We start from the raw sequence: 23,230 nt of genomic DNA, 5'->3' as shown, positions 1-23,230 counted from the left end.
GCTTTCACTTAGGGACCATCAACAAATGACTTTTAAAATTAGACAAGAAAAATGTTCTTTTTAATAAATCGACAGCTTATCGATCGTGTGAATGTGAAGCAAATTCACTCTAGAGCATACATTTATTGAACACACCTCTTTTTATTGCATTTTAATAATTTAAATACGTTTTATTAATATTTTTGTTGTGTCCCGTCAATTATGTTAAGTTTTGTCATGTTAGTTTAGTTTATGTTCCACTTCCTGTTTTATTTTGTACTCGCCTTGTCTCATTCCAGGTCCCTTTACTTCCTGCTCTGGTTCCTTTTCCCGCCATCATCAGTGTCTGCCCCGCCCCTGATTGTTTCCACCTGTGCCCACTTAACTCATGTATATATTGTCCTGTCTCCCCTTGTTAGTTGTCGGTTCGTCTTGTTCATTGCTCCAAGAAGTAAGATCTAAGCCATTGTTTAAATGAAAGTCAGTGTTTTGCCTTTTACCCTCCACGAGAGCGCTTTACGTTTGTCAGTTTGTTCATTCCTCTAAAAGAGTGATTTTGTTTATTTGCAAGTAAAGACTATTTTTTCTTCAAAACCTTTTTGTCTCTGGGTCGTGCATTTGAGTCCTCCAAGCTATTGAGTCAAGGTTCCTAACAATTTTTGATGGAAACATTTGCTTATTTCTTCAATACCTTCCAGGTCATGTGACCGATTCACTCAAAATCAATGTTGGGTCAAAGAACTACACTGGCTGCATAGGACACACCTCTTTTTATTGCATTTTAACACTCTAAATATTTTATATTAATATTTTGATGGAAAAATTAGCTTATTTCTTCAATACCTTACAGGTCATGTGACCTAATCACTTAAAATCAATGCTGGGTCAAAGAACTACACTGGCTGAATAGGATACACCTAATTTGTTCTGGGAATGTCATTTTCGAGCCTGAAACCTGAAAAACAGGCTCGGGGTTTAACAGGTTAACACTCTAAATATTTTATATTAATAAATTGATGGGAAAATGTGCTTATTTCTTCAATACCTTCCAGGTCATGTGACCGATTCGCTCAAAATCAATGTTGGGTTAGGGTTAGGAAAATACACAAGAAGAGGAACAATTTCCAAAGCCTTAACCAGTGGTGTCAGCAATTATTATTACACTATGTTAAGACAGACACCAGTAGAGGAAATAATGGCTGGTAACATAAGCAGAAGCCTCACCAAAGACGTGTTAAAGAAAATATCCTCTGAAGTGAAGAAAAGTGCAAGGCTCCACGATGACATGATGCTTGAACTCATGTTGAATCAAAAAATAATCAAAGAGAGCAGCAGTCATGCATCATCAAAAGGCTATCTTCAGCACCTACAAATTGATCCGTTTGCTGTACATTTATACACAGATGCTGGAATAAAGATATTGACTGAGCACTTGAAAAAGCCAACACCTACGACTCTCTACCTTGATGCCACGGGCATCGTGATACAGAAAATTCCTGATCAAAATATGCGGGTCTTGTATTATGCTTTGGTTTTGCCCGGAATGGGTAAAGATAAGCCTCCCTTGCCTGTCACAGAACTGATCACCAACAGCCATTCCATTCCATCTATTTCCCATTGGCTCATGGAATTTAAAAGAAAGTTGTCTTACATAACAAAAAGAAAGATAGCACAGGTTGAGACAGATTATAGTTGGGCTCTGATAAACAGTGTGCTTCTGTCTTTTAACAGGGAAAATATGTCAGTGTACCTTGACAGAGCATTTGAGATAGTGTCTGGACAAACTGAACTGATTCCTAACTTCACTGTGCTGCATCTGTGCTCTGCTCATATCATGAAGGCTGTGTCACAAGCATTTGGAAAAAAAACTGTAGACAGAGGCACACAGGAATATGCAACATTCTGTTTTGCGTACATCCTGAACTACACAAGTATGCAGGAAGCCCTTGATGTTTTTTATCATATGTGTGTGTTTTTTGATGCAGAGGAGTACACTCATTCGGTGAAACAGAGCAAAATGTACCTCGACGAGTGCATTTTGCAAACTCTGGACTTGAAACTGGAGGAAAGTGGACATGTAATGGGAGAGGAGGAAAGCAAAATGGAAACAAATGCTCATAGCACCTTTTACACAAGCTTTTCAAGTCAGGCGGGACCAAGCAGAGAGTGACATTCTCTCTGACGATGCTGTTCATGTAAAACACCACCACCTCTGTCCTGGTGTCATTGATGCACTGTTAAAAAACTACACGGGGATCTTCCCATTGTGGAGTGGTTTGTTGCTTGGGGATCTGTCGCGACATAGAAAAGGTACCTCTAAAAAAGATGGAAGTCATAAAACCAGGTATACCAACTGCCATGTTGAGCTCTGGTTTGGGTTGGTCAAACACTCCATCGTTTTAAAAAAAAAAGTACCTGCGACCAGCTGAGTTCGTCTCCAAAATGTATGCCTCAATACAAGGAAGATATATAGAGCACATTGAGCAACACAATCTGCCAATGCATATTCTGGACAAAAACTTTGGACAAACTAGCAGGCCAGATGATGACCACGGGGAACAGTGGAACAAGCGGGAAAGTTCTGCTGGTCACATCAAGTCCAAGTCCAAGTACTTCAATCCACCAAAAACACTTCCCAACCCCAAGAGCCCACCTGCCACAAAGGTGAAGAAAAGAAAAGTGGACCAACAGGAAAAAGACGCACAGGGAAATGTGAGTTTCTCTAAGACTTACTATGTTCAAAGTGTGTAAATTGTTCTCCAGCATTTTAATTGTAACAATGGAATAAGTAAATATTGTCAGAAAGTAAAGCAAGGACTAAATTGGTAAAGAGTGAGGTGAAGGACAAAGGACATGAAGTAATATAACCCAAGATGATTAGGTGCATGTTGTAGGGGCAGAATATGAAGATGAAAAATGTAAATACAGCTTACAAACTTATAACAGAAACTATATTTCCAAATCAGACTTTAAACTGCAATTACAGTTTCTGTTCCCGAGCAGCCTGTTTAATGTCATTAGTGAAAACTCTAAAAGGGACTGAGGTTAAATGCATACATGTGTGTAAATATTTAGAGTGTTAAAATGCAATAAAAAGAGGTGTGTCCTATGCAGCCAGTGTAGTTCTTTGACCCAACTTTGATTTTGAGCGAATTAGTCACATGACCTGGAAGGTATTGAAGAAATAAGCACCTTTTCCCATCAAATTATTAATATAAAAATATTTAGAATGTTAAAATGCAATGAAAAGAGGTGTGTCCTATTCAGCCAGTGTAGTTCTTTGACCCAACATGGATTTTGAGCGAATCGGTCACATGACCTGGAAGGTATTGAAGAAATAAGCACATTTTCCCATCAAATTATTAATATAAAATATTTAGAGTGTTAACAGACGTCGTTTAAAAGTGACGTTTGAGTGAACGAGGACATCCCAATTAATACCTGAGGACTCCTCTGTCCTCGCGTCACCTCCTCGTGTCTCTCGCTCGCATCGGAGGCGGAGCTAAGACGCAAGGAAAGGACGCGAGTGAGGGAAAGGAGGAGTCGAGGAGGGGTATTGGGATGAGGTAATGCAGGAAGGGAGTGGAGCCTGATGGGGATACTGGGAACAGAAGGTGAGGGGATAAGAGCTACCAGGAAGGCCATTCTTAAGTATTTGAGTGAAACAGGATTGATTGGAAGAATTTAAAACAACGTAAACACAGTGGTATAATTCCACAAGTGGTGATAGGATGATATGGTGATACACACTCTTGTACAGTAGGTGGCGGTATGCACCTTAAAGTTGTTTGCAATCCGCCAAAAAAAGTGAGAGAAGAAGAAAAAGTAGGTAGAGTGGGAGATTTTTCACTGTATGAAGACTTTCAGGTAGAAACATTTTCAAAGCCCTGATCAAATGTCATCTGTTTCATGCTACAGTCTATGGTTTCATTTGAATTTGACAGATCATAAAGGGGTATATTTAAATTACATGTTGACACCTCGAGTATATTTACAGCTTTTGAAGGATAACAGTTACTTGTGGGGCCGACTAAGATGACTCGCTGTCTGAAAAACTAAACTCAGGGTATATATATACGCACTGCTTTCGGTTTGCCTCGCTTTCACAAAGGGATCGTTTACCACAGACCTCTGTTGTTGCTTTTACATGTTGTGGATATGGCGGCTAATAGCCTAGCTGACATGGAAGCGTTTGTAAACCACTGGATAGTCGACTACTATTCAGTCCTTGCCATAGAGCTGTTTAAAACCAAGAAATACGAGGACTTCTGCGGGATTGTAGCTATACTTGACGGTAAGTAACACACTGCTCAACAGTGTTTAGTTTCTTACCCGCCAAACTATTGGCTAGCTTAATGTGTCCGACCAAGTTTGTAGTTAACTCGCTTTTTTATTTAGAGTATTTACAGTGTTTATTCAATAAACGTGTATTTGGGCAATACCTTTAAGCACAATAAACTTGATTGTGCTTAAAGGTATTGCCCAAAGACACAAGTGGTGACATTTGAATGTGCGTAACCTATAGATGGCATTATTATCTTGCAGTTAGCTCATCCATTCGAAAGAGTCACAACCTTTATATATACAGTCTATGGTCACAACAAGCTCTGAGAAGTGGCCGTGCAGAGGTGTATGTTTAACAGTCGTGCCTTTTCACAACTAACCGATTATCACATGCTATTTTTAAACAAGCAATTGTTTGGATGTCACTTTCAATTAAGCATATTGTTTGTTATTGGGTTTGGAGAATAACAATAAAGGGAACTTTGGGAATGTGTAAGTCTACAGATATCTACACATATATGTATGCCCATCTTTTATTTTTAATTCCGTTTAATTTCTTATTTTGTATTTTATTTTTATTATTTTAATTCCTATGTATATTCCATGTGTAATATCTGTGTTTCTTTTTATTCTGTTGCTGCCTTGACACGTGAATCTCTCTACGTTGCTTATTAAAGGTCAATCTTATCTTATATATATATATATATATATCTTAGAAATATATGTAAATACATTCTGTAGCTGCTTCATAATAAAGAAATGCAACAGATAATGTAACTAAAAATAAACTGACTGGTGCACCAGTAAGCGAATCTCACGCAGGAAAATACTCAAAGTCCAGGCAGGCAGGAAAAGTCGTCTTTGTGTATTTATTTCATCTAATTCCAATAATCCAACAAACAATGGTTTCACCAATCTTGTGTTTTCCCTGGTACAAAAAAAATCTCTCAGTAACCAACACCACCTTCAAAATGTAAGCATAAAGAATTACTTTAATCAAATAAAATTATACAATAAATAATTATTAATTTAATATAAACAAAAACAGCTACAAATAAATGTTGAATTTTCAGATAACATAAATCAATGTATAGCTCCAACACATTCATACCATTATCCCAGAGTTACCAGCATATCAAATGTCACATTTCCCTCCTCTATCCCCCAGGTGGCCTTTTAATTACATGCAATCGAGTTCGGAATATTTACTTTCTATTAGGGCTGCTCAATTAATCGTATTTTAATCGCAATTACAATTTTGGCTTGCAACGATTATGAAAACAACATAATCGAAATAAAACGATTATTTTTTTTATTTTACATTATTATTTTTGTTTTTTTTCAGTTGAATTATACTTAAAGTTCAGGGTAATCAACTGTTAAAAACATACTGTTCCCATTTTTCTTTCAATAAATGGATGTTTTCAAAGTAAATGGATAATCGTTTTTAATAATCGTGATATCAATTATTGACCCAAATAATCAAGATTATGATTTTTGCCATAATCGAGCAGCCCTACTTTCTATCTGAATGTCTATTATTTTAGGGGAATTAAATGTTTATAATCTTGTTACAGGTATCTTGACCCGTCCTGTTTACTCTTCCGATGTCACGCCAACAAAGATACGAGTATTGCACTTTCTCGCCCGGATAAATGAAGGGGAAAATCTTGGTGAGTTCAACCTTGTTGCATATCATCAACGTAACATTAACTTTGTCAACAAATGTCTGTTGCTTCATTTAATTTAGTAGTAACGAAGTATATCATCTAGGTACAACCCCGACAGCAATACATTGTTCTGCAATAGTTCAACTAAATGTTGTCTCATATTTCACGATGTTAAATGTTAAAGTATATCGTACTTATCAGCATCATATTCAAGGTTTTTACCTAAATCTGTAATACAACTAGCATATTGTGACCAAAACGCGATTCAAAGGTTTTATCGTCATGACATATACAAAGCAGGGTTTCCGCTAGGATTTTTTCTCGCCGGTCAAATGTCCGGGCAGAATTCATTTTACCGGACTAATTTGAAACTTACCGGTCATATTTCAATGATAATAATAATAGTTGTGTAGCAGAGTTTCCGTTAGCATGTAATTACCGGACTATGAGCAGATATGCTTCAGTTTAAAACTCAGTTCACGGGGCTCATTTTTATATTGCTTCAGTTTATAATCGTAACAGATCAAAAAATTCAGATTCATTTTTCAATAAATTATTCCACAAACAACAAACAACATAATTATTACATTCAAACAAACTACTTGTAGTAGATAACGTACATTATTCAGAAGTTTACATCAACTTTGAATAATAACACGGGAGAAACGGATCCTCTCTTTTCCCCTCTCTCTCCTGACAGCACGTCAGTTTCTCATGCAGCTCCTGCAGCCCGCTAAACAGAGGGCGGGGCTTCAGGTGATTATGCAGAGCTGCGTGTCTCGGTCAGACTCAGCAGCTGATCTGATCTCTCTCTCGCGTCCGGTTACACTTCACTCGCGTTTATGTCCATATGGATCAGATCCAGCTCTCCTGATCGGCCTTTATAGAGAGCACCGATCAAACTATTAAGAGTGAATATCGGTCGATAATGACCAGCGGCCGATCGATCGGAGCCTCCCTAATTATTACCAGACATTTTGACCGTCAGGTTTTGAATTTACCGGTTTTTTATCAATTTTACCAGCTAAAAACCGGTAATTACCGGCTAACGGAAACCCTGATACAAAGCTACGGTGTAATTATGTAATGTATGAAAAACTTAGATCGCAGGTTTCTCAACCATGCAATTTAAGACATAAAATAACAACAGTAAGCTCAGGTGTTCAATATTCTTATGGCCTGTGGGATGAATCTGTCGCTGAGTCCGGTGGTTTTAGTCCTGATGCTGCGGTAGCGCCTGCCAGACGGCAGGAGACAGAACAGTTTGTGGCTGGGGTGATGGGGGTCTTTGATAATCCTGTGGGCTTTCTTCCTGAGCCGCTGGGAGTAAAGATCCTCCATGGATGGCAGCTCCACCCTGGTGAACACGGCCGGGGGTGCCATCAGGTCCAGGAGCCTTGTGTGGATGAACCTTTTTAAAGCATCTTCACACATCTACCCTGTCTAAAACAAAAGGGCAGGGCTCCTGGGCCGCCTGTACCTCCACAGCAGTGAATACATGTTTGTCTTTGTCTACAGATGTGGTATTTGAGCAGGACCCGTCAGTATCTCCTCTGGAATCGGCCTTAAAGGTGCTGGAAAGTATGGTGAAGGACTGCAGTACACCACTGCCAGAGAGGGATTTTGATCATGCAAGCGCTTCACTTAAAGAGATGGTAAGTGGGTTTCTTTTGTTATGATAATACGACTTTCTTTAGGCGGTTTAGTCTGATTTGATTCAACCACCTGTTTGTTTTTGTTTTTTTATTAGATGGTGAGCTTGTTTATCAAAAACGATGAGTTTGACAAGGCAAAGGAGGTGCTCAACAAACACTTTCCTAAACCAAGGGTGGGCAAGGTTAGTAAATGAAATAGAATGGCATGTTTACTGAATAATATCATAATTGTGTGTTGGAGTAAAATCAGCAGTATAGCCCTCTCTTTCTGTTGTAAATCCCCCTGCATTTTTTGGCCTTAAGTGGGATCAGATGTGGCCTGTTAGGTGGAGGCTAAGCCCCGCCTCCCACAAGACAAAAAAAGGCTGGGGGATTTACAACACTTTCTATGTCACAGGGTTTTCAAAGGATGCCCAAGTTGGATTTGTTTTTATAGTTCCACACCTCCATAGAGGGTAAATCATGTCTTCTGTTTAGTCTTTAGCTGTGTGTCTGTCAACACATTTACCTACCTTATCTGTTCTCGGAAAGTGTGGAGACTTGCAGGTATGGTGATGTGAGGCGCTACCAAAAGAATGGAAGATGAATTAACAGTCTTTTCTCCTAAATGAGATGCACATAAATCCACACACAACACTTGAAGCATGTTGTTGTTTGCTTAATTGTTGATGATGTATGCAATACCAACAATGAAAATGTGAAATGTAATCAGGCTATTATTATATATAGATAATATATTGTTTGTAGCCTTTATTTAACCAGGTCAATGCCCCTTGAGATCAAAAGATCTCTTTTTCAAGGGTGACCTGCAGGACATTAGTTACACATGTAACATAAAAACAACAATAAGGATGACATACAACATAATGTACAGGGTACAGTTCACAAACTCTATTTACAGTGACGGGTACCATGAATATCAAACAGCATGTCACCCAGTCGAGTTTTAAAATGATGCAGGGGAACCAAAGTGCTCAGTTTTAAACACGTTTGCAGACTGTTCCAATTTAGTGGAGCTGCACATCTAAAAGCTTTCTTCCCTAAGACAGTCCTAGCACTATATTCTTATTAATATTTTTTTTGTGGTAATTTTCATTTTCGAACAAACAAATAAAGATGTTTATATAGTGTACAATGTCGAGCCATAACTTCCATTATTACATTACATTCATTTCTCGTTGCATGTTTATACATTTTGTAAATCGTACTGAAACTATACATCATTTAGTCTGATAATGACTTTGAGCAATCTTTCTGTGTATGCTATGTGGTTCGCTTTCTTTAATGTCGCTGTGTTCTATAGAAAGCTATATTCACTCGGCTGATCAATCAGAAGAGCAAAACGCATGAAGTCATCGAGCACATCGACTTCCAGAGTTTTAGGGAAGAGATGTTTGACTACTGCCAGAGTCTCTTCAGCGACGTTCCCTTTCTCCTCAGGGTAGGTAACATGCAATTAGCACAATGGCCACTAATGATTGAATGTCAAAAAATTACAAGATTTTTTTGACTAGTCTTTGAAAACATTCTCATGAGTACAACAACAAATAATGAAATGTCTTTAGTCAATACAATTCTATATATTTGTTGGTAAAGTCAATGTGTGTGTATAATGATGTTTTGTTTATCAGGCTGCAACACGGATTATTGAAGAGAAAAGGCTCAGGGATCAAGTAGCGAAGGCAGCTGGGCCTGATGAGCAAGAAGCAGCAGGCCCGTCCTCTGCTCCACAAATATGCAGCGTCCATTTTACTCCATGGTAGGCTCTCATTCACTCTGTGTTCATTTCAAACAAGCTCAACATTACTGGCAACTGTTCAGATGACAAATCCTCATCTCTGTCAAATAAGCCCACCTCTTAGAGAGCCACGCATCACTAAATCATTTCTCTTCCAGTATTTGAAAGGATAACATACATTGAGATCCCCTAATTATTAGACATACTTGCCTCATTTAATAATAATAATACATGGGATTTTTATAGCGCTTTTCCTGATGCTCAAAGAAAACAAGAACAACCGAAACAATACAAAGATGATCAGACCCATATAACCATATATTATTACTTTGCGTACCCGATCCAAGTTGTGTTTTGTTGTAATATGTTTAGCGTTCATTACAGCTGTTGTGTGTAGAAGGACAGAATGATGTTTCCACTATAAAGAACCTTTCCTATTCTAGATACCCTGTTCACTCTCTGTTTCTTGTCTCTGTTTCATTTAACAGTAAACATACAATACTCCAGAGGACCAGACTGGAGGCAGCCTTCAAAGCGTTGTCTACATGTTCAGATGACAAAACATTTGCTCAGCTGGAGGAAGAAGAGGAGGAAGAAGTGGAGGAAGAACACCAGGCAAGAAATTATCTTTCCCTGCGCCTCTCACCCTCTCCGGAACAGGAGACCAATCAGGACCCGGAGCAGGACGTGATATTTCAGGGAGATTCGGGCAGCCCCATGGAAGCTTCCCCAACAGACCAAACAGATGTTGTTCCTAAAGCACAGGAGGCAGAATGGCTCTCAAAGACATCCTCAGTGCTGAGAAACAAGCGCCTTTGGACTGTGGCACGACTGGTGGTGGAGCCGGACAGCCAGGGCAGCTCACCGGCTTCACAGGAAGTGGAGGAGACAGAAGTCAGAACAGAGGAGCCTCCACAGCCCCCGGCTGCACCCGATAAATCAGCAGAGCTGAGCGTGGTAACGGTTGATGAGGATAGCCTGCCTGTGCGGAAGCTACGCAGACGAGAAAGCAACATCTGCAGCAGGTATGTAAATCATATTTATATATTCGTTTTTAGAAGTGATTTGTTTAAAAGGAAATCACAGAATCTTTATGTCTCATTTTCAAATCGAGTCAAGGTGGGGCTTAATCAAATGTGAAACCGCAGCAGATATTTATTGCAATGGTTTTACATTTATTGCTTTTTGAGAAATATGTGTAAACATGTCAATAATAAATAGTTGCTCAAATAGTTGTCGTACTGTGCTCAGTGTGTACGTTTTAAATGTCAGTGAGAACACATAAGAACACGAGTTGTTTAAAACGGTCAAGGACATTGCAAAGTTATAGATTATGATCGACAATGCAAAGCATGATTGAAAGTCCCTCTTTTTCTAGATATTTCTTGACTGAATCTGAACTCTCATCATGCAGAAAGTCAGAACCGTTATCATCAGACAGTAATGAGGAACCACAGGAGTCGCCCGCTCCCTGCAAAGCCCCAGTGCGGAAACCTCTATCAAAAGAGGCCAGAATTCTTCTCCGCAGGCAAGTTGAAATGTGCTCATTTGTCGTTATTTGAAGTCACTTAATTGATTTGTCTCAATGGATGTCATTTGATTAACTTTCAAGTAACTATACAGGGTTCCAGATGAAGTCCATATCCGAGATTCTTCATTGGACAGCTCACCAGAACTGTACCCTACTCACCCTGTCCCTCAGAAAAGCTCTACTCCTAACAAGGACTCTGCTCTGGAAAAAGGTCCTGCACACTCAAAATGGTAAGTAAATAGTACAGCAGAGGCTCAACCTACACTGAACAAAAATATAAACGCAAATCTGAAAAAATCTGTGATAGTGAGCACTTCTCCTTTGCCGAGATAATCCAGCCCACCTCACAGGTGTGGCATATCAAGATGCTGATTATTGCACAGGTGTGCCTTAGGCTGGCCACAATAAAAGGCCACTCTGAAACGTGCAGTTTTTCTTTATTGGGGGGGTCTGAAAACCAGTCAGTATCTGGTGTGAGGGGTAGGGTTAGGGGTAGGGTAATGTTGTGAATTGAGTGGCCCGTGGTGGTGGGGTTATGGTATGGGCAGGCGTATGTTATGGACGACAAACACAGGCCACTCGATTCACAACATTACATTATTAAAATGCACATTTCAGAGTGGCCTTTTATTGTGGCCAGCCTAAGGCACACCTGTGCAATAATCATGCTGTCTAATCAGCATCTTGATATGCCACACCTGTGAGGTGGGATGGATTATCTCGGCAAAGGAGAAGTGCTCACTATCACAGATTTTTTCAGATTTGTGAACAATATTTGAGAGAAATGGTTATGTTGTGTATATAGAAAATGTTTTAGATCTTTGAGTTCATCTCATGAAAAATGGGAGCAAAAACAAAAGTGTTGCGTTTATATTTTTGTTCAGTGTATGAATAGATTCACTCACCTGTTGTGAATACATTCTGGCAATACATGCTACCGCACATTTATAAGTGAAACGTGTTTGTTTTCTTAAGGTGTGGCCATTATGTTTTTCCGAGCTGTTAATAAATTACCCGAGGTAAGAAACTCTGCTCTTGTTTACAGGAAAGTGCTGTACACTAACGCAAAGGAGAGTAGGGATACATGGAGCGACGAAGAGACATATTTCAGCGGCAAAAATAATAAAGGTAACATTTGAGCAAATATCCGACAGTGGCACAGTCAGTGGGGGCTTGGACTGTGAGCCGTAGGGTCGCCGGTTCAAGTCCCCGAACAGACATAACATATGGAGTGTGGACTGCTACTTGGAGAGGTCCCAGTTCACCTCATGGGCCCTGCCGTGGTGCCCTTGAGCAAGGCACCGGACAACCCCCTCCCCCCCACTGCTAGGATGGGTTAAATGCAGAGGCCAAATTTCACTGTGTGCGCTCTGCATGTGTGACCATTAAAGAGGGGTTTTACCCCTCTGATTCTATCTGCGTCTACTTAAACCTGTGTAAATTGTGAAAAATCCTGTTCATGCAGTAATTTGTTTTTGCTTCCCCCTAAAGGATCGAAGAATCAAAGCGTAAATCAGACACTTGCATGCCACAGAAAGATGGTGAGCATAACAATACACGGTCAGGTCATAACAGCACCAAGGCAAACACACTGGATTGCATTATCATTTAAAAAAGAAAACAAAGCTGAGTAACTGTGTTCCTGTTGTGTTGCAGAAGTGGAATGAAGAGGAGACGCAAATGTTAATAGATGGGGTCAAAAGATTTGGAGAAGGCAACTGGAGTAAGATAAAATTGCATTTCTCCTTCAAAGAAAGGTCAAATGTCAGCCTGAAGGACCGATGGAGAACAATGAAGAACTCAAAAATGGTTTGAATGTAATCCTGTCTCCAGAATGGAATCATGTTTAAAGATACTGTTATAGAATTCATGAGTTTGTAGTTCAATAAATGTTCAGATTTTTTTTTTTAAGATTCGTTTTCTTATTAAAAAATAAATAAAACTGCAATGGTGATTGATACGCATTTTCACTGCAGGCCTCTATACAGTCGCACGCTCAACAAGACAAATGAATACAAATATGTTATGGATTTATTTGAAAGAGGACATTTACAAAAGAAACACATAGAAAATATTTTCTCTTGATCAGGAGCCTCTATGACTAGCTAATTCTGTGGATAGCAGGTTTTCATGTCAGTCCGTAGGCTGAGTTTGAAATATGGAGGAGTTGAGACATCGGCTATTAAAGTGCCCTTGAACCAGGCCTTAATATCCAACCACTCAGTTAAGAAAACATATTCTTGGAGAGAATATTAGTAGAGGTGACTGGGTGTAAAATGACAAAGAAAAAGGGCATTTGACAGTTCAGCTGTTGCTTCTTTATGTTAACGTGTCTTCATTCCTGATGAACTCTCCTACGTCGGCCTGGTGGAACACTACGATGGACATGGGATCCACTCGCCGACACTCCTGGGTAGTTTTGGCTGCCACTCCAAAACCCTGAGAAATAAAGACGCATTACTGGTTAGGAAATCCTCTCTTTGAACAATGGCAACGTGTGTCGTATGATGCCAAGTTGAGCTGCTCTAGCTAATATGTATTCTGAACATTTAGTATGTGTGGTAATATAAGATTCAGGAGTGAGGCGTTGAGGGGAAGACATTAAACTGATGGCAGCACCTTTGATATTGCAGTGGTTTGCAATGTGAATTTTCAGCACAAGTGGCCCCAGCTATAAGCCCTCAATACTGTAAATGGCTTTCTGTGAGAAAATAATCACTAAATGACCTCATCCTATAGCAATTGTATTTTTTCTAATCAACCAAGAATACAGGTGACACATGTATGCACAAGGACCAGATGCACGGGGTTAAGTGTTCATTCATTTGTGAAATAAGTGATGATGTACAGCGATGATATCGCACTTGGTTGTGCCTTAGCATTCTAGCAAGAGCACAACTCAGAGAAATATAGTGGGTAGGTCAATCTTATCGATTCAAATATATATGCGTCAACTTTGAGGGTTCTTGTTTCCTGAATGATTGGTCATTCTGGTTAATAAAACCATGTTCTAAAAGTGTTCAAATTTAAAAAAGAGGTTAGGTCCAAAAGATATTGATTTCTGACAGAACACCCGTGAGCATCACAGTAACACATCTTACCAGGGGCACATCCGTCATGGAGTAGACCACGACTCCCTGGTACTGCATCGTGTTCTCTGTGATTCTGCCAAGCCCGGATTTCAGCACATGGTTCCCGTAGAGGAAAGACTGCTCCTGTCCAGGTTTCACCCATACCTTGAACTTAAAAAGACATGACAAGAAGCTTCAAGTTATATATTAAATTCTTTAGAAAAATATATGAAGGTACACAATACATTTCCAAACTAAATTAGAGATTATCAAACAGTATTAAATAACAAACTGTTAGATTAACCTGCATGTACCACTCTACTACGAATTTAACAGAGCTATTGACGTCCTATATTTGTGTGACACAGGACAGAGGTATGTTTTAGAAAAGTTCAGTATGACAGTAGCTGGTGTGACATGGTGTTTACAAGTGTCAAATGAGAGTAAGTATGAGAACTGCAGCTGGACCATCAGGTTGGCCTCAGTTAATCCACTGCTCTTCCTGTAAATGTATTTGACATTTATGCAAATTGATGCACTACTGAAAATGATGCACCACTTCACTAAACATTTGCATGGCTTTAATTTCTCCTTACTGCATCTCTTAATCCAAACTTAATTCACAAGGTTTTATGAGAGAGGAGGAAATGCAAACGATGTAGGGCAAGATACAAATAAGAAATGGAAACCCATTCACCTTTGCATAGGGCGCCAGGAAATCCAGAGCTGTGATGTGCAGGCGGAATTTAATGGACTTTGTGAACTTTCCAAAACATGTTCCCACTGAAACGAGCTTATCCCGGGAAATGTTTGTGGCCAATTTAAGAATTTTTTCACTGTGGACAAAACACGAGGGTGTATGAATTTCAGAATGACTTCGGGATATATAGCAGAACATGAAACGTAATATATCGTAGATTACCTCATATAGTACACACGCTCATTGTGTAGTCTGAAACAGTAGGAACCGTCAGGTCGGTCAACTAGAAGTTTAATGTTGTCTCCGATGCTGTTGTGGGAGAAAATACATGGCTTACTACAAAACACACGCAGGCTAACACGGATGCTACCATTTTTAGAATAATAGGAGTTCTAATAAGCAGGTAAAACCGCCCTCTTGGTCAACTTACTATTTTGACAGCTTCTCAAACATTACTTTCGTCTCTTCTTCTGTAAGTGGCCTCATAGTGAATATTTTAAAGCAACCTTTATCCACGAATACTTGTATCTTCTGTGAGAAAAACGTGGGTAAGCACGGAAGTCGTCAGTCGTTACACCGGAAGTTGGTTGACGTCATCAGGGAGGTAGTTCCTGGTTGTTTTTTTCTTTAGCTTTCAGTCGATCGTTCGCTTTTACTCCTGCAAACCGGTTGCCATCTGGTAAGTTTATTCACATACAATCATAAAAACTGTTATTTACGCTATAATTTTACAGCTGGAAAACCGCTACTTGAACACTAATTGGTTTTACATTCCGTTTTTGTTAAACATTGAAGTCACACCTTCGAAATCGGGCTCGGTTAGCCTGGTTAGCTAGCTGTCAGTGGAAAAAAACACGGACCTGCTGCTATTGGTGAGCTAACTGTGTTAGCAGCTGACGATGCTAACGCTGGTTCGCTTCGGGAAACGAACCTGTTCCACTTAAGCGTTTCACATTCAAATCCATTCTGAAACAATGGGATGTCACAAGACTCTTTATTGAGTCTCGCCCGGTCGTGATTTTTCTTCGGACCCGCGGTTTGAAGAGGAGAGTCTTTGCCGCAGCGGTGCAAGTTACATAACGTTAATTTGTTTTAAATGTACGTGTTAGTGATCCAAAACACAGGCTTATAAACTCACCAGTCAACCTGATACAATAATGTACCTGCAATGGACAGTAACAGCGCAATGTCAGCAATGTGTAATGTCAGCCAGAGTTGGTTACAAATAAGGAAATCTACTTTGTCAGCGAGCTCTTTGCACTTGGCGGATAATTTGATCCTCCTCTCTGACAGCAATAATATCCGATATAAATCCCTGATCTTGTTTTTCAGATGCTGCCAAGTAAAGTTATACCAGGCTAAACGATTGTTTCCACTAAGAGGACACTTCTCGAAGTATCTGATACTGCTTCAGTTCAGTCATACATAAAACAATTGAAATTGTTCATTTATAAAGAACTAAAATGTGGGACAGCCTTAAAGTACAGCTGCCAAGATTCATGGATTAGTTGTCAGCTATATATTTTGTAATTTTTTTTGTAAGAAACAAAGTCTGGATTCTCAGATTGTAGCTTTTGAAATGTTCAGATGTTTGGTTCTCTGTGTCAGTAAGGAGTTGTGGACTAAAGAAGACTTGTGGATGTCATCTTGGGCTTTGGGAAACACTGATTAACATTTCTGACAGACATCAAATGGAAAGAAAATGAATCAACTAAATAATAGACGGATTAATTAACAATGTAAATAATGTTGTAGTTTCAGCCTTACATTAAACTTAATTGCTCTTTAGTTGTCTACGGTGAACCTAGGATGCAACTGTTTATCACCTGTGATGTGTAATACGCAACATAACTTTGTTGGTATTAACAATCATGCAATTTCAGTCATTTGATGCCCAAGATTTTATTTTCTTCATTTTATTGTATGCCCTATTAATGGAAAAAGCCTCTGTATTATTTCCTCTCCAGGGAAATATTAATTAAAATGAATGCTGTATCAAATCTACAGTGCTGTAGGCGTCATGATGACAACTACATTAAGGGCTGATCAGAGGCTATGAAAGCACAAGGTTATATGCTAGCACTTTATTGTTTACGCAAGACTACAAATGCAAAGAAAGGTTAAACATTGATCACTTCAATCCGTGTTCAAAGTAGGTGTCGGCTCGGCATCCCACATGGAAACGTACAGAAAACATTGACCCAATTTCTTCTATTTAAAGATTGTAAATGATGTTTCATGTTGTACAACCTATTGCACCATGTGAGAGTCAGAATATATGCAATTTATATATAGTAAATGTTTGTAAAGTTAAATGCAAATATGAAATAAAGCATATTTCTCTAAAAGAGCGACCTGCTTTTAGATTTGACCTGATTATCTGTGTTTCCCCCAGAAGAGAGAGCCCCTCTAATCGCACGTCAGGCCTCAAAACTAAATCAACTTGATTACCAGTTTCCCTTCTTGTTATTGTTAACAGGTGGTTTACCACAACTTTAACTTGGAACATTAGACCTGTATCCAACACCAAAGTAGCTTTCACAAATCACGAACTGCTTGAGAAGAGAAACAAAAAAGTCACATTATGTATAACCGTGAAAATAATGACAAATATGTCTTAGAAGATCAGCATTCAATGAGAAAATAACAGATGTGTTCTTTCCTAAACAGGAGCGTGCTGCCCTTTGTTGGGAGAACATTTCTTGTGCCAACGGTTTGCCCCAGAGAAGCCAGTGGTCCGTCTGTCTGTCATCAGTTTCCGGCGTGTGTCTGCCTCTGGTAGCACTGAACAGGAAGACAGGCGCACAGAGACGTCTGAGCAGAGAGAGGAAACTGCTGCGTCTTCTACGTCGGCCTCAGAATGACTGAGTTCTGGGTTTGCTTCAGCTGCTGCATTGCAGAGCAGCCACAGCCTGTGAGTACGAATGTGGAACTTGGAAGACACATTGATTTACTCAATCTTTAATGTAGAGGCATTGCTGACCTTGTGGAAAACGTCTATGAAATGCTGTTTCAAAGTAATATAGGTGAATAAATAGAGCAGTATATGGTGTTTTCAGTGTACTGGCCAATATGTTTTCCATTTGAGAAGTAAATACTCCCCATACCGAGATCAAGTTCCTTAAAATGTGTGGTTGGGTCATGCCTGAAATATATATGACATCGTCTTTTAAAAGAGATTTGGGCCTCCAGCTCACCACATCCTGTCTGTCTGACGTGAGAATGACAAATTAAATAAGCTTTGCCATAGTGACAGCCACTCGTTGTGCCTCACTGTCGTCTGCCAGTGTGTTTGCTAACAGATACGGTAACAGGCATCATGATTGTCTTCCACAGCACAGGTATTAACCTGCTTATGAATACAAATGTGTACAGGAGAGCAATGAGCACACTCTTTCTTTAGGCTGATGTTTGCCTCTTCTCAATCCTCACTGAAAAGTAATATAGCCTTGAATGTATTACATGGGGGTAAGACTTAGAGCTCCCTGCCAGTCAGTGGTCTGTAGTATTTTGACTATACCTGAAACTTGACAAAGTGGTAGTTCAAGAAAGTACCAGGCATGTACGATCCACAGCTTTTTGAAATGGAAATTAAAATAAGAGTGAGTCGAGCCATGCCGTAACATGCAGTGGAAACATGTCCTTTTTTACTAGGTTTACCGATATCGATCGTGAGAGCCGATCACATGAGGTAAAATACATGACACTTTTCTCTGTGCGCAGCAAAACAAGCTCGCCAAAATGGCTTCACCGGTCTGGCAGTATTTTAAGGTGTCCGAAAAAGACAATAAAATAGCGGTATCAGCGGTAAGCAATGTGTGTGAAGCAGAAATCCTGCAGCTCTGCCTGCTGTGACGGACCGCTGAGAGGAGCAACACACACTTCAAGTCAGACCTAACACACTTAGCTATTTTATCTACCTTTGGAACAAGCTAAACTAGTTATAAATGTGTGTAATCTTCACTGTCGGGTCACGCATTACTGGATCAGTGAGCTGCATGAGACGATACTGACAGGCTGTCAGGAGAGAGGAAAAGAGAGCAAGAGAGCGCTTCCGCTCATTTCTCCCGTGTTATTATTCAAAGTTAATGTAAACTTGAATAATGTACTTCATTTGAATGTAATAATTATGTTGGTTGTTGTTTGTGGAAGCCCCATTAACTGAGTTTTAAACATCACTTTCAATGGAAGATCCCCATAGGCCCCGCCCACTCCATCGGATCGGCGATCGGTATCGGCCGACACTGATTCCGGCGATCGGCCCCAAAATTGGCGATCGGAGCATCCCTATTTGTTACTGTTCTTTTTTTCTATTTTCATTTAATCGTTTATTTGAACCGGGACAATGCACATTAATGAACATTTTAAACAAAATAATGCTTTCAAATATAAATGAGCCGGATTTTTAGCTTTGAGCTAATTTCCATCCGTAGTCCCGTCACATACAACATTTATGAACATGACATTTATATACATGGCAAACAGAAATACATGATATGCAGAAAGAGCATGAGCAGCATACAAGCATTTACCGCAGGAGGAGATACAAGAGCTACATCAAGTGCAAGAGGAGATTCCCCTGTGTTAAAGTGCATTTAGCGGTGATCGCACGTCTGTTTGGTTCTCAAACATTCTTTGAGTTAACCTTTAAAGCTATTGAGAGTGGGACATTCCCGTATCTCAGTTGGGAGGCTATTCCACAAAGAGCTGCCTTTAATTGATAAACATTTTGTCCGAAAGTGGTCCGTCTACGGTGGACCTCACAGTCTCCTCTGGTTTCTGACCTAGTGCAGCGTCCAGTGTTTTTTGTGGATGAATACCCCTGGGGGAGGGGGGGCAGTCCATGGACATTACTTAAACAAGCGTATGACCACACCTCTGGTAAACACCAGAGAAAATGCAGTGCTTCTGCGTGATGCTCTCTGGAGTAACTCAGTTTCAAAGGTCTGTCAAATCAACTCGGCTGTTAGATTAGTGGACACAAATGCATGTTAGACCAGTGGTTCTCAAACTTTTTCAATAATGTACCACCTTTGAAAAGAAAATTCAGCCAAGTACCCCCTGATCAGCGCAAAAACTATTTGTTAGGGGGAAAAAGCCTATATAAAGAGGTACAGTGCAGCGCTGCACCATCAGTGTCTGATTTATTAAAACAACACATGAGAAACATTTAAATGCTACATTTCAAATGTTTACAATCCATCACTAAATTCATGGCAAACCAATTTTAACATCATGCAATAACACTAAGACGACATTAGTTGCATTGAACTGATCTTTTTAATAAGTTGTACAATGTGTGAAACATGGGCTTGAGCTTCACTGAGGATCTTTGTCATTCTGGCAGGGAGGCAAACTGCAGTTATTACACTTCGTGTTTAGAAATATGTGTAACTCTGTTCATATAAAACCCACACTGCTCAAACTTCCTTACTTTTCCTAAAATTGGTATATTTATCTTTTTTTTTTTCATTAACATAAAAATAAATCTCACGTACCCCCTGCAGTACTCCAACGTACCCCTAGGGGTCCGCGTACCCCCATTTGAGAACCACTGTGTTAGACGACTAAACATACATTTCTAAAAAAATGATATTTTTGTCACTCATTTTCAGAAACGGCGACGACGGATCGATCGCTCCATGATCGGCGAGCCAACAAACTTTGTTCACACCACACACGTAGGCTCGGGGGACATGGGCCTGGGATTGTCATCGGTACGATTTCTTACCATCACCTCTACAGAACATTTGATTAACAGAGTAAAGCCAACAGAGATAAGTAACATTCACACCTTGATGTTTGCAGGTGGACCTTGTCCAGGCCCAGATGAAGTCTAAAGGCGGCTACGTGCACGGAGGATCCGAAGGCTCTCAGTTGTAACAAGGTGAGAGATTCTTTACACGGAGAAACTGGTGTGCAGCCACATAACTTTCACTACCCAAAAGACACACCAGAGTGCAAATAGATATTTTCGATAAAATGTTAAGTTTGTTTTGAGGAATAATGTGAACACCTGCAGATTTAACAATGCAAGCAACACGCGGCATGTTCATTTCCCAAGAAAGCGGGTATATCCTCTGCCTTTGATGCTTCAATCCAGATCAAACAAGTGTTATCAAATATATGGGCTTAGTTTTTAGCCTCTAGCTTTGACACCTTTATGATTAAGACACCCGTTTTTAAGTTTAAAGACTTCCCAGTTGACTATTTCAACTAAAAGTCACTGACTTGACCCATGCTTTTATGGTAAATCATGCTTACACACAACAGCAGGCTTGTCTTATGTCTTTAAAAGGAAACTGGTGATATGCTCCCAGCACATATTTGAACTGTTCTATACATGGTCTTTTTTTATTCGGGGAATTTAGCCCTGCCTTCATGGAGGACTGGATGTCCTTGTTCCTCCTGATTAGCTCTCATGTGCAGATATAACCACTTCCATTGTCCTTGTGAGTAACAATGACACAGCAGACTCATTTCTTCATTTCTACAGTCTTTATTTGTAAGTTTTAGCTTTCCAACTCTGGCCTGATTAGGGCAGTAGCATTCCTTTCTCCTGGCCTCAGGCAGCTGTTAGTGTTGCACCCTGCCTTGTTTAGAAACTCCCACTGGAGGTTGCCATGGTCACTTTCACTTTGAATTATTATCCTGTTCCCTCTCCAAAGAGAATTCACCTAAAGTCTGACCAAACGGGCTCGTATTAAATGGTAAACTGGTGTGATTCGGCCTCGTCACCCTCATCCTATCATTGGCACCTCACATCCTAACATGTTTCACTCTTCTCCCTTCACAGCCCTTCAGTCTTGTGGAAACTACTGTTGTTGATATAAGGAAGCATTTTCAAAAAGCAGTTCTGTCTGTAAAGGACGCAGGACCAAAAGATGAAACTACTGCTTTTCCATAATGTTGTATATATTTTTATTTTCCATTCCTTTTTTTAATGAAAGCACTGCTATCCATTTGCTGCCATACTGTTGCACTGTAAAGAATAACTGTTAAGAATAGATAAGAGGGTTTAGAAAGCTCATAGTCTCAGTCAGACGTATGCTTGTGTGTATGCATGAGGAAAATATTTTCAAAAATATTTGCTGTTGTAGCCCATTTGGATGCCTGTATTTATTATCTGATTTGTAAACGGACCTCATGGTGGCTGGGCCACGCTGGAGATTTGGGACATTCAGTTTCCTTCTTTGTTCTCAGAGGTTTATCAAAGGACAGGTAGAGGTAGCAAGGCAACAAGCTATATGTTCATTGTTTTGTTCTGAGAAGTACTCCTGATTCTCTGAGTTGCTTTCAGGGTTTGAGATTACTGTCTTGTAATAAACTTGAAATGAGTAGAGTACACTGGATCAAACATTGTACACTCACACTTGCTTAGGAATTTCGCATTGATTTCAACTGTTTTTTTTATACTCATTTAGATTGAACCATATAGAATTTTAATAAACGATGAACTTCATATAATCTGCCTTCTGAAGTCATGTTCATTATTTGTTTAACTGGTTTCGTTTCGGAGCTTGAAGCTGCAAATGCTTAGCTTAGTGATTCTTAGATTCATATTTTTCTATGTATTTTTTCTTTTCAATGCTTGTGTATCAACAGCAGACCAAGAATTCAACTCAGAAGTGACCAAATGCAAACATGGCTACAAATGTGGGTCAGTTTGATGCAGATATCAGTATTCCCCAACCTGTGATTTACCTACTCCATATATATCTGTATTTTTTTGTATTTCTCTTGATTATAACATAAGTTAATTCTGTCGTTATCTTGTCCCTCCAGAGGTCCTAATACTTTCTTGTTTCTTCAATTCAAATGCCAGATCTCTTAAAATCTGACACGTGCTACTAAATGTCATTCAATCTAACGCGACCCGCCTTTGTAGCAGTGTTCGTGATGAAGTTGCTTCAGCGTTAAAAAATGTTTTCATGTGATGATAACAAATATTTTGTCAAAAGCATTTAAAATTACACAAAGTTATACCTCCTTTTTCAAGGAGGTGTAATTTTCTTTAAAGGGTTCCTCTCTTAGGGGAAAGTAAATGAGTGCAGCTATTGCCTGATTACGCTGGTTGCCAGTTCATATTTTTCCTTTTTATTGAATGGCTGGTACATTTTGATCCCTCAGTATTTTCACCATGTAGTCAACATTTCTTAACCAGGCTGAATTGAAAATATCTTGATAATATCTTTGCCAATAGTGATGCAGCAGCTGCAGGATGAATATTAAATGATGGCCCCTCCTGCTGCTCATCACTGCCTCCTGTCATTCTTAATGAAAAGGTCAAATGTGACGAGCAAACCAGCCGGCCTGGGTCAGTAGGTGTGATTATGTGTCCTCCATATACATCGTGTGATCGACTAACAACTGAATGTGGTTGTTTTTATCAATTCAAGCGAAAGTCTGTGTCAATTGGTGTTCAATGGGTGCTATTGTCAAAATGTTTATGATGAAAGAATGAAATATTTGGTGTTGGTACCAGGCAGCACGAATGACCTGATAGATATAGTCACATTTGTAATATCTTATCATTTTACAGCCTTACAATGCTGGTGACCACTATCCCAACATAGATTTATTAATGTGATTTATCAGGCTA

The 23,230-nt window shown here is 39.6% G+C and overlaps 3 protein-coding genes across 4 annotated transcripts; 2 read left to right on the top strand and 1 right to left on the bottom strand.

The window, feature by feature from the left end:
• The first annotated feature begins 3,803 nt into the window (after window positions 1–3,803).
• Window positions 3,804–12,768, top strand: terfa (telomeric repeat binding factor a). 2 transcript variants are annotated; one of them, XM_034075841.2, is made up of 12 exons: window positions 3,804–4,273; window positions 5,841–5,936; window positions 7,452–7,588; window positions 7,684–7,770; window positions 8,892–9,029; window positions 9,220–9,347; window positions 9,815–10,351; window positions 10,741–10,854; window positions 10,950–11,087; window positions 11,903–11,985; window positions 12,349–12,398; window positions 12,514–12,768. In XM_034075841.2, exons 1-12 carry the CDS (start codon window positions 4,138–4,140, stop codon window positions 12,670–12,672), a joined length of 1,803 nt encoding a protein of 600 aa, XP_033931732.1. In that variant the 5' UTR covers window positions 3,804–4,137; the 3' UTR covers window positions 12,673–12,768. The 2 variants fall into 2 exon arrangements, with proteins under 2 accessions (XP_033931732.1, XP_033931724.1); XM_034075833.2 differs by having other exon boundaries at window positions 10,705–10,854.
• Window positions 12,769–12,870: 102 nt separating this feature from the next.
• On the bottom strand, window positions 12,871–15,208 carry nip7 (NIP7 nucleolar pre-rRNA processing protein). Its single transcript, XM_034076003.2, has 5 exons — window positions 15,059–15,208; window positions 14,851–14,937; window positions 14,626–14,764; window positions 13,959–14,099; window positions 12,871–13,296 (listed from the first exon to the last, which is right to left on the bottom strand). Exons 1-5 carry the CDS (start codon window positions 15,112–15,114, stop codon window positions 13,177–13,179), a joined length of 543 nt encoding a protein of 180 aa, XP_033931894.1. The 5' UTR covers window positions 15,115–15,208; the 3' UTR covers window positions 12,871–13,176.
• A 1-nt stretch (window position 15,209) lies between these two features.
• On the top strand, window positions 15,210–22,100 carry LOC117439886 (CDC42 small effector protein 2-like). The gene is made up of 5 exons (XM_034076015.2): window positions 15,210–15,307; window positions 17,299–17,542; window positions 20,244–20,345; window positions 20,437–20,515; window positions 21,425–22,100. The coding sequence occupies exons 2-4, from the start codon at window positions 17,489–17,491 to the stop codon at window positions 20,509–20,511; spliced, it is 231 nt and encodes a 76-aa protein (XP_033931906.1). The 5' UTR covers window positions 15,210–15,307; window positions 17,299–17,488; the 3' UTR covers window positions 20,512–20,515; window positions 21,425–22,100.
• The last annotated feature ends 1,130 nt before the right edge of the window (window positions 22,101–23,230 follow it).

This window comes from Pseudochaenichthys georgianus, chromosome 3 (assembly GCF_902827115.2).
Source record: "Pseudochaenichthys georgianus chromosome 3, fPseGeo1.2, whole genome shotgun sequence".
NCBI lineage: Eukaryota > Metazoa > Chordata > Actinopteri > Perciformes > Channichthyidae > Pseudochaenichthys > Pseudochaenichthys georgianus.
Note: the sequence above shows the minus strand (reverse complement) of the source record. Positions and strands in the feature narration are given on the sequence as shown.

What these genes read in the sequence shown, in the direction of transcription:
- terfa (XM_034075833.2), top strand. Translation starts at nt 4,138, where the DNA reads ATGGCGGCTAATAGCCTAGCTGACATGGAAGCGTTTGTAAACCACTGG. An exon ending in GATTGTAGCTATACTTGACG is followed by an intron (nt 4,274 to 5,840) that starts GTAAGTAACACA and finishes ATCTTGTTACAG; the next exon opens with GTATCTTGACCCGTCCTGTT. An exon ending in AGCGTCCATTTTACTCCATG is followed by an intron (nt 9,348 to 9,814) that starts GTAGGCTCTCAT and finishes TTCATTTAACAG; the next exon opens with TAAACATACAATACTCCAGA.
- nip7 (XM_034076003.2), bottom strand. Translation starts at nt 15,114, where the DNA reads ATGAGGCCACTTACAGAAGAAGAGACGAAAGTAATGTTTGAGAAGCTG. An exon ending in TCCTGGCGCCCTATGCAAAG is followed by an intron (nt 14,100 to 14,625) that starts GTGAATGGGTTT and finishes TGTCTTTTTAAG; the next exon opens with TTCAAGGTATGGGTGAAACC. An exon ending in CCATGACGGATGTGCCCCTG is followed by an intron (nt 13,297 to 13,958) that starts GTAAGATGTGTT and finishes TTTATTTCTCAG; the next exon opens with GGTTTTGGAGTGGCAGCCAA.
- LOC117439886 (XM_034076015.2), top strand. Translation starts at nt 17,489, where the DNA reads ATGACTGAGTTCTGGGTTTGCTTCAGCTGCTGCATTGCAGAGCAGCCA. An exon ending in TTGCAGAGCAGCCACAGCCT is followed by an intron (nt 17,543 to 20,243) that starts GTGAGTACGAAT and finishes ACTCATTTTCAG; the next exon opens with AAACGGCGACGACGGATCGA. An exon ending in TGGGCCTGGGATTGTCATCG is followed by an intron (nt 20,346 to 20,436) that starts GTACGATTTCTT and finishes TGATGTTTGCAG; the next exon opens with GTGGACCTTGTCCAGGCCCA.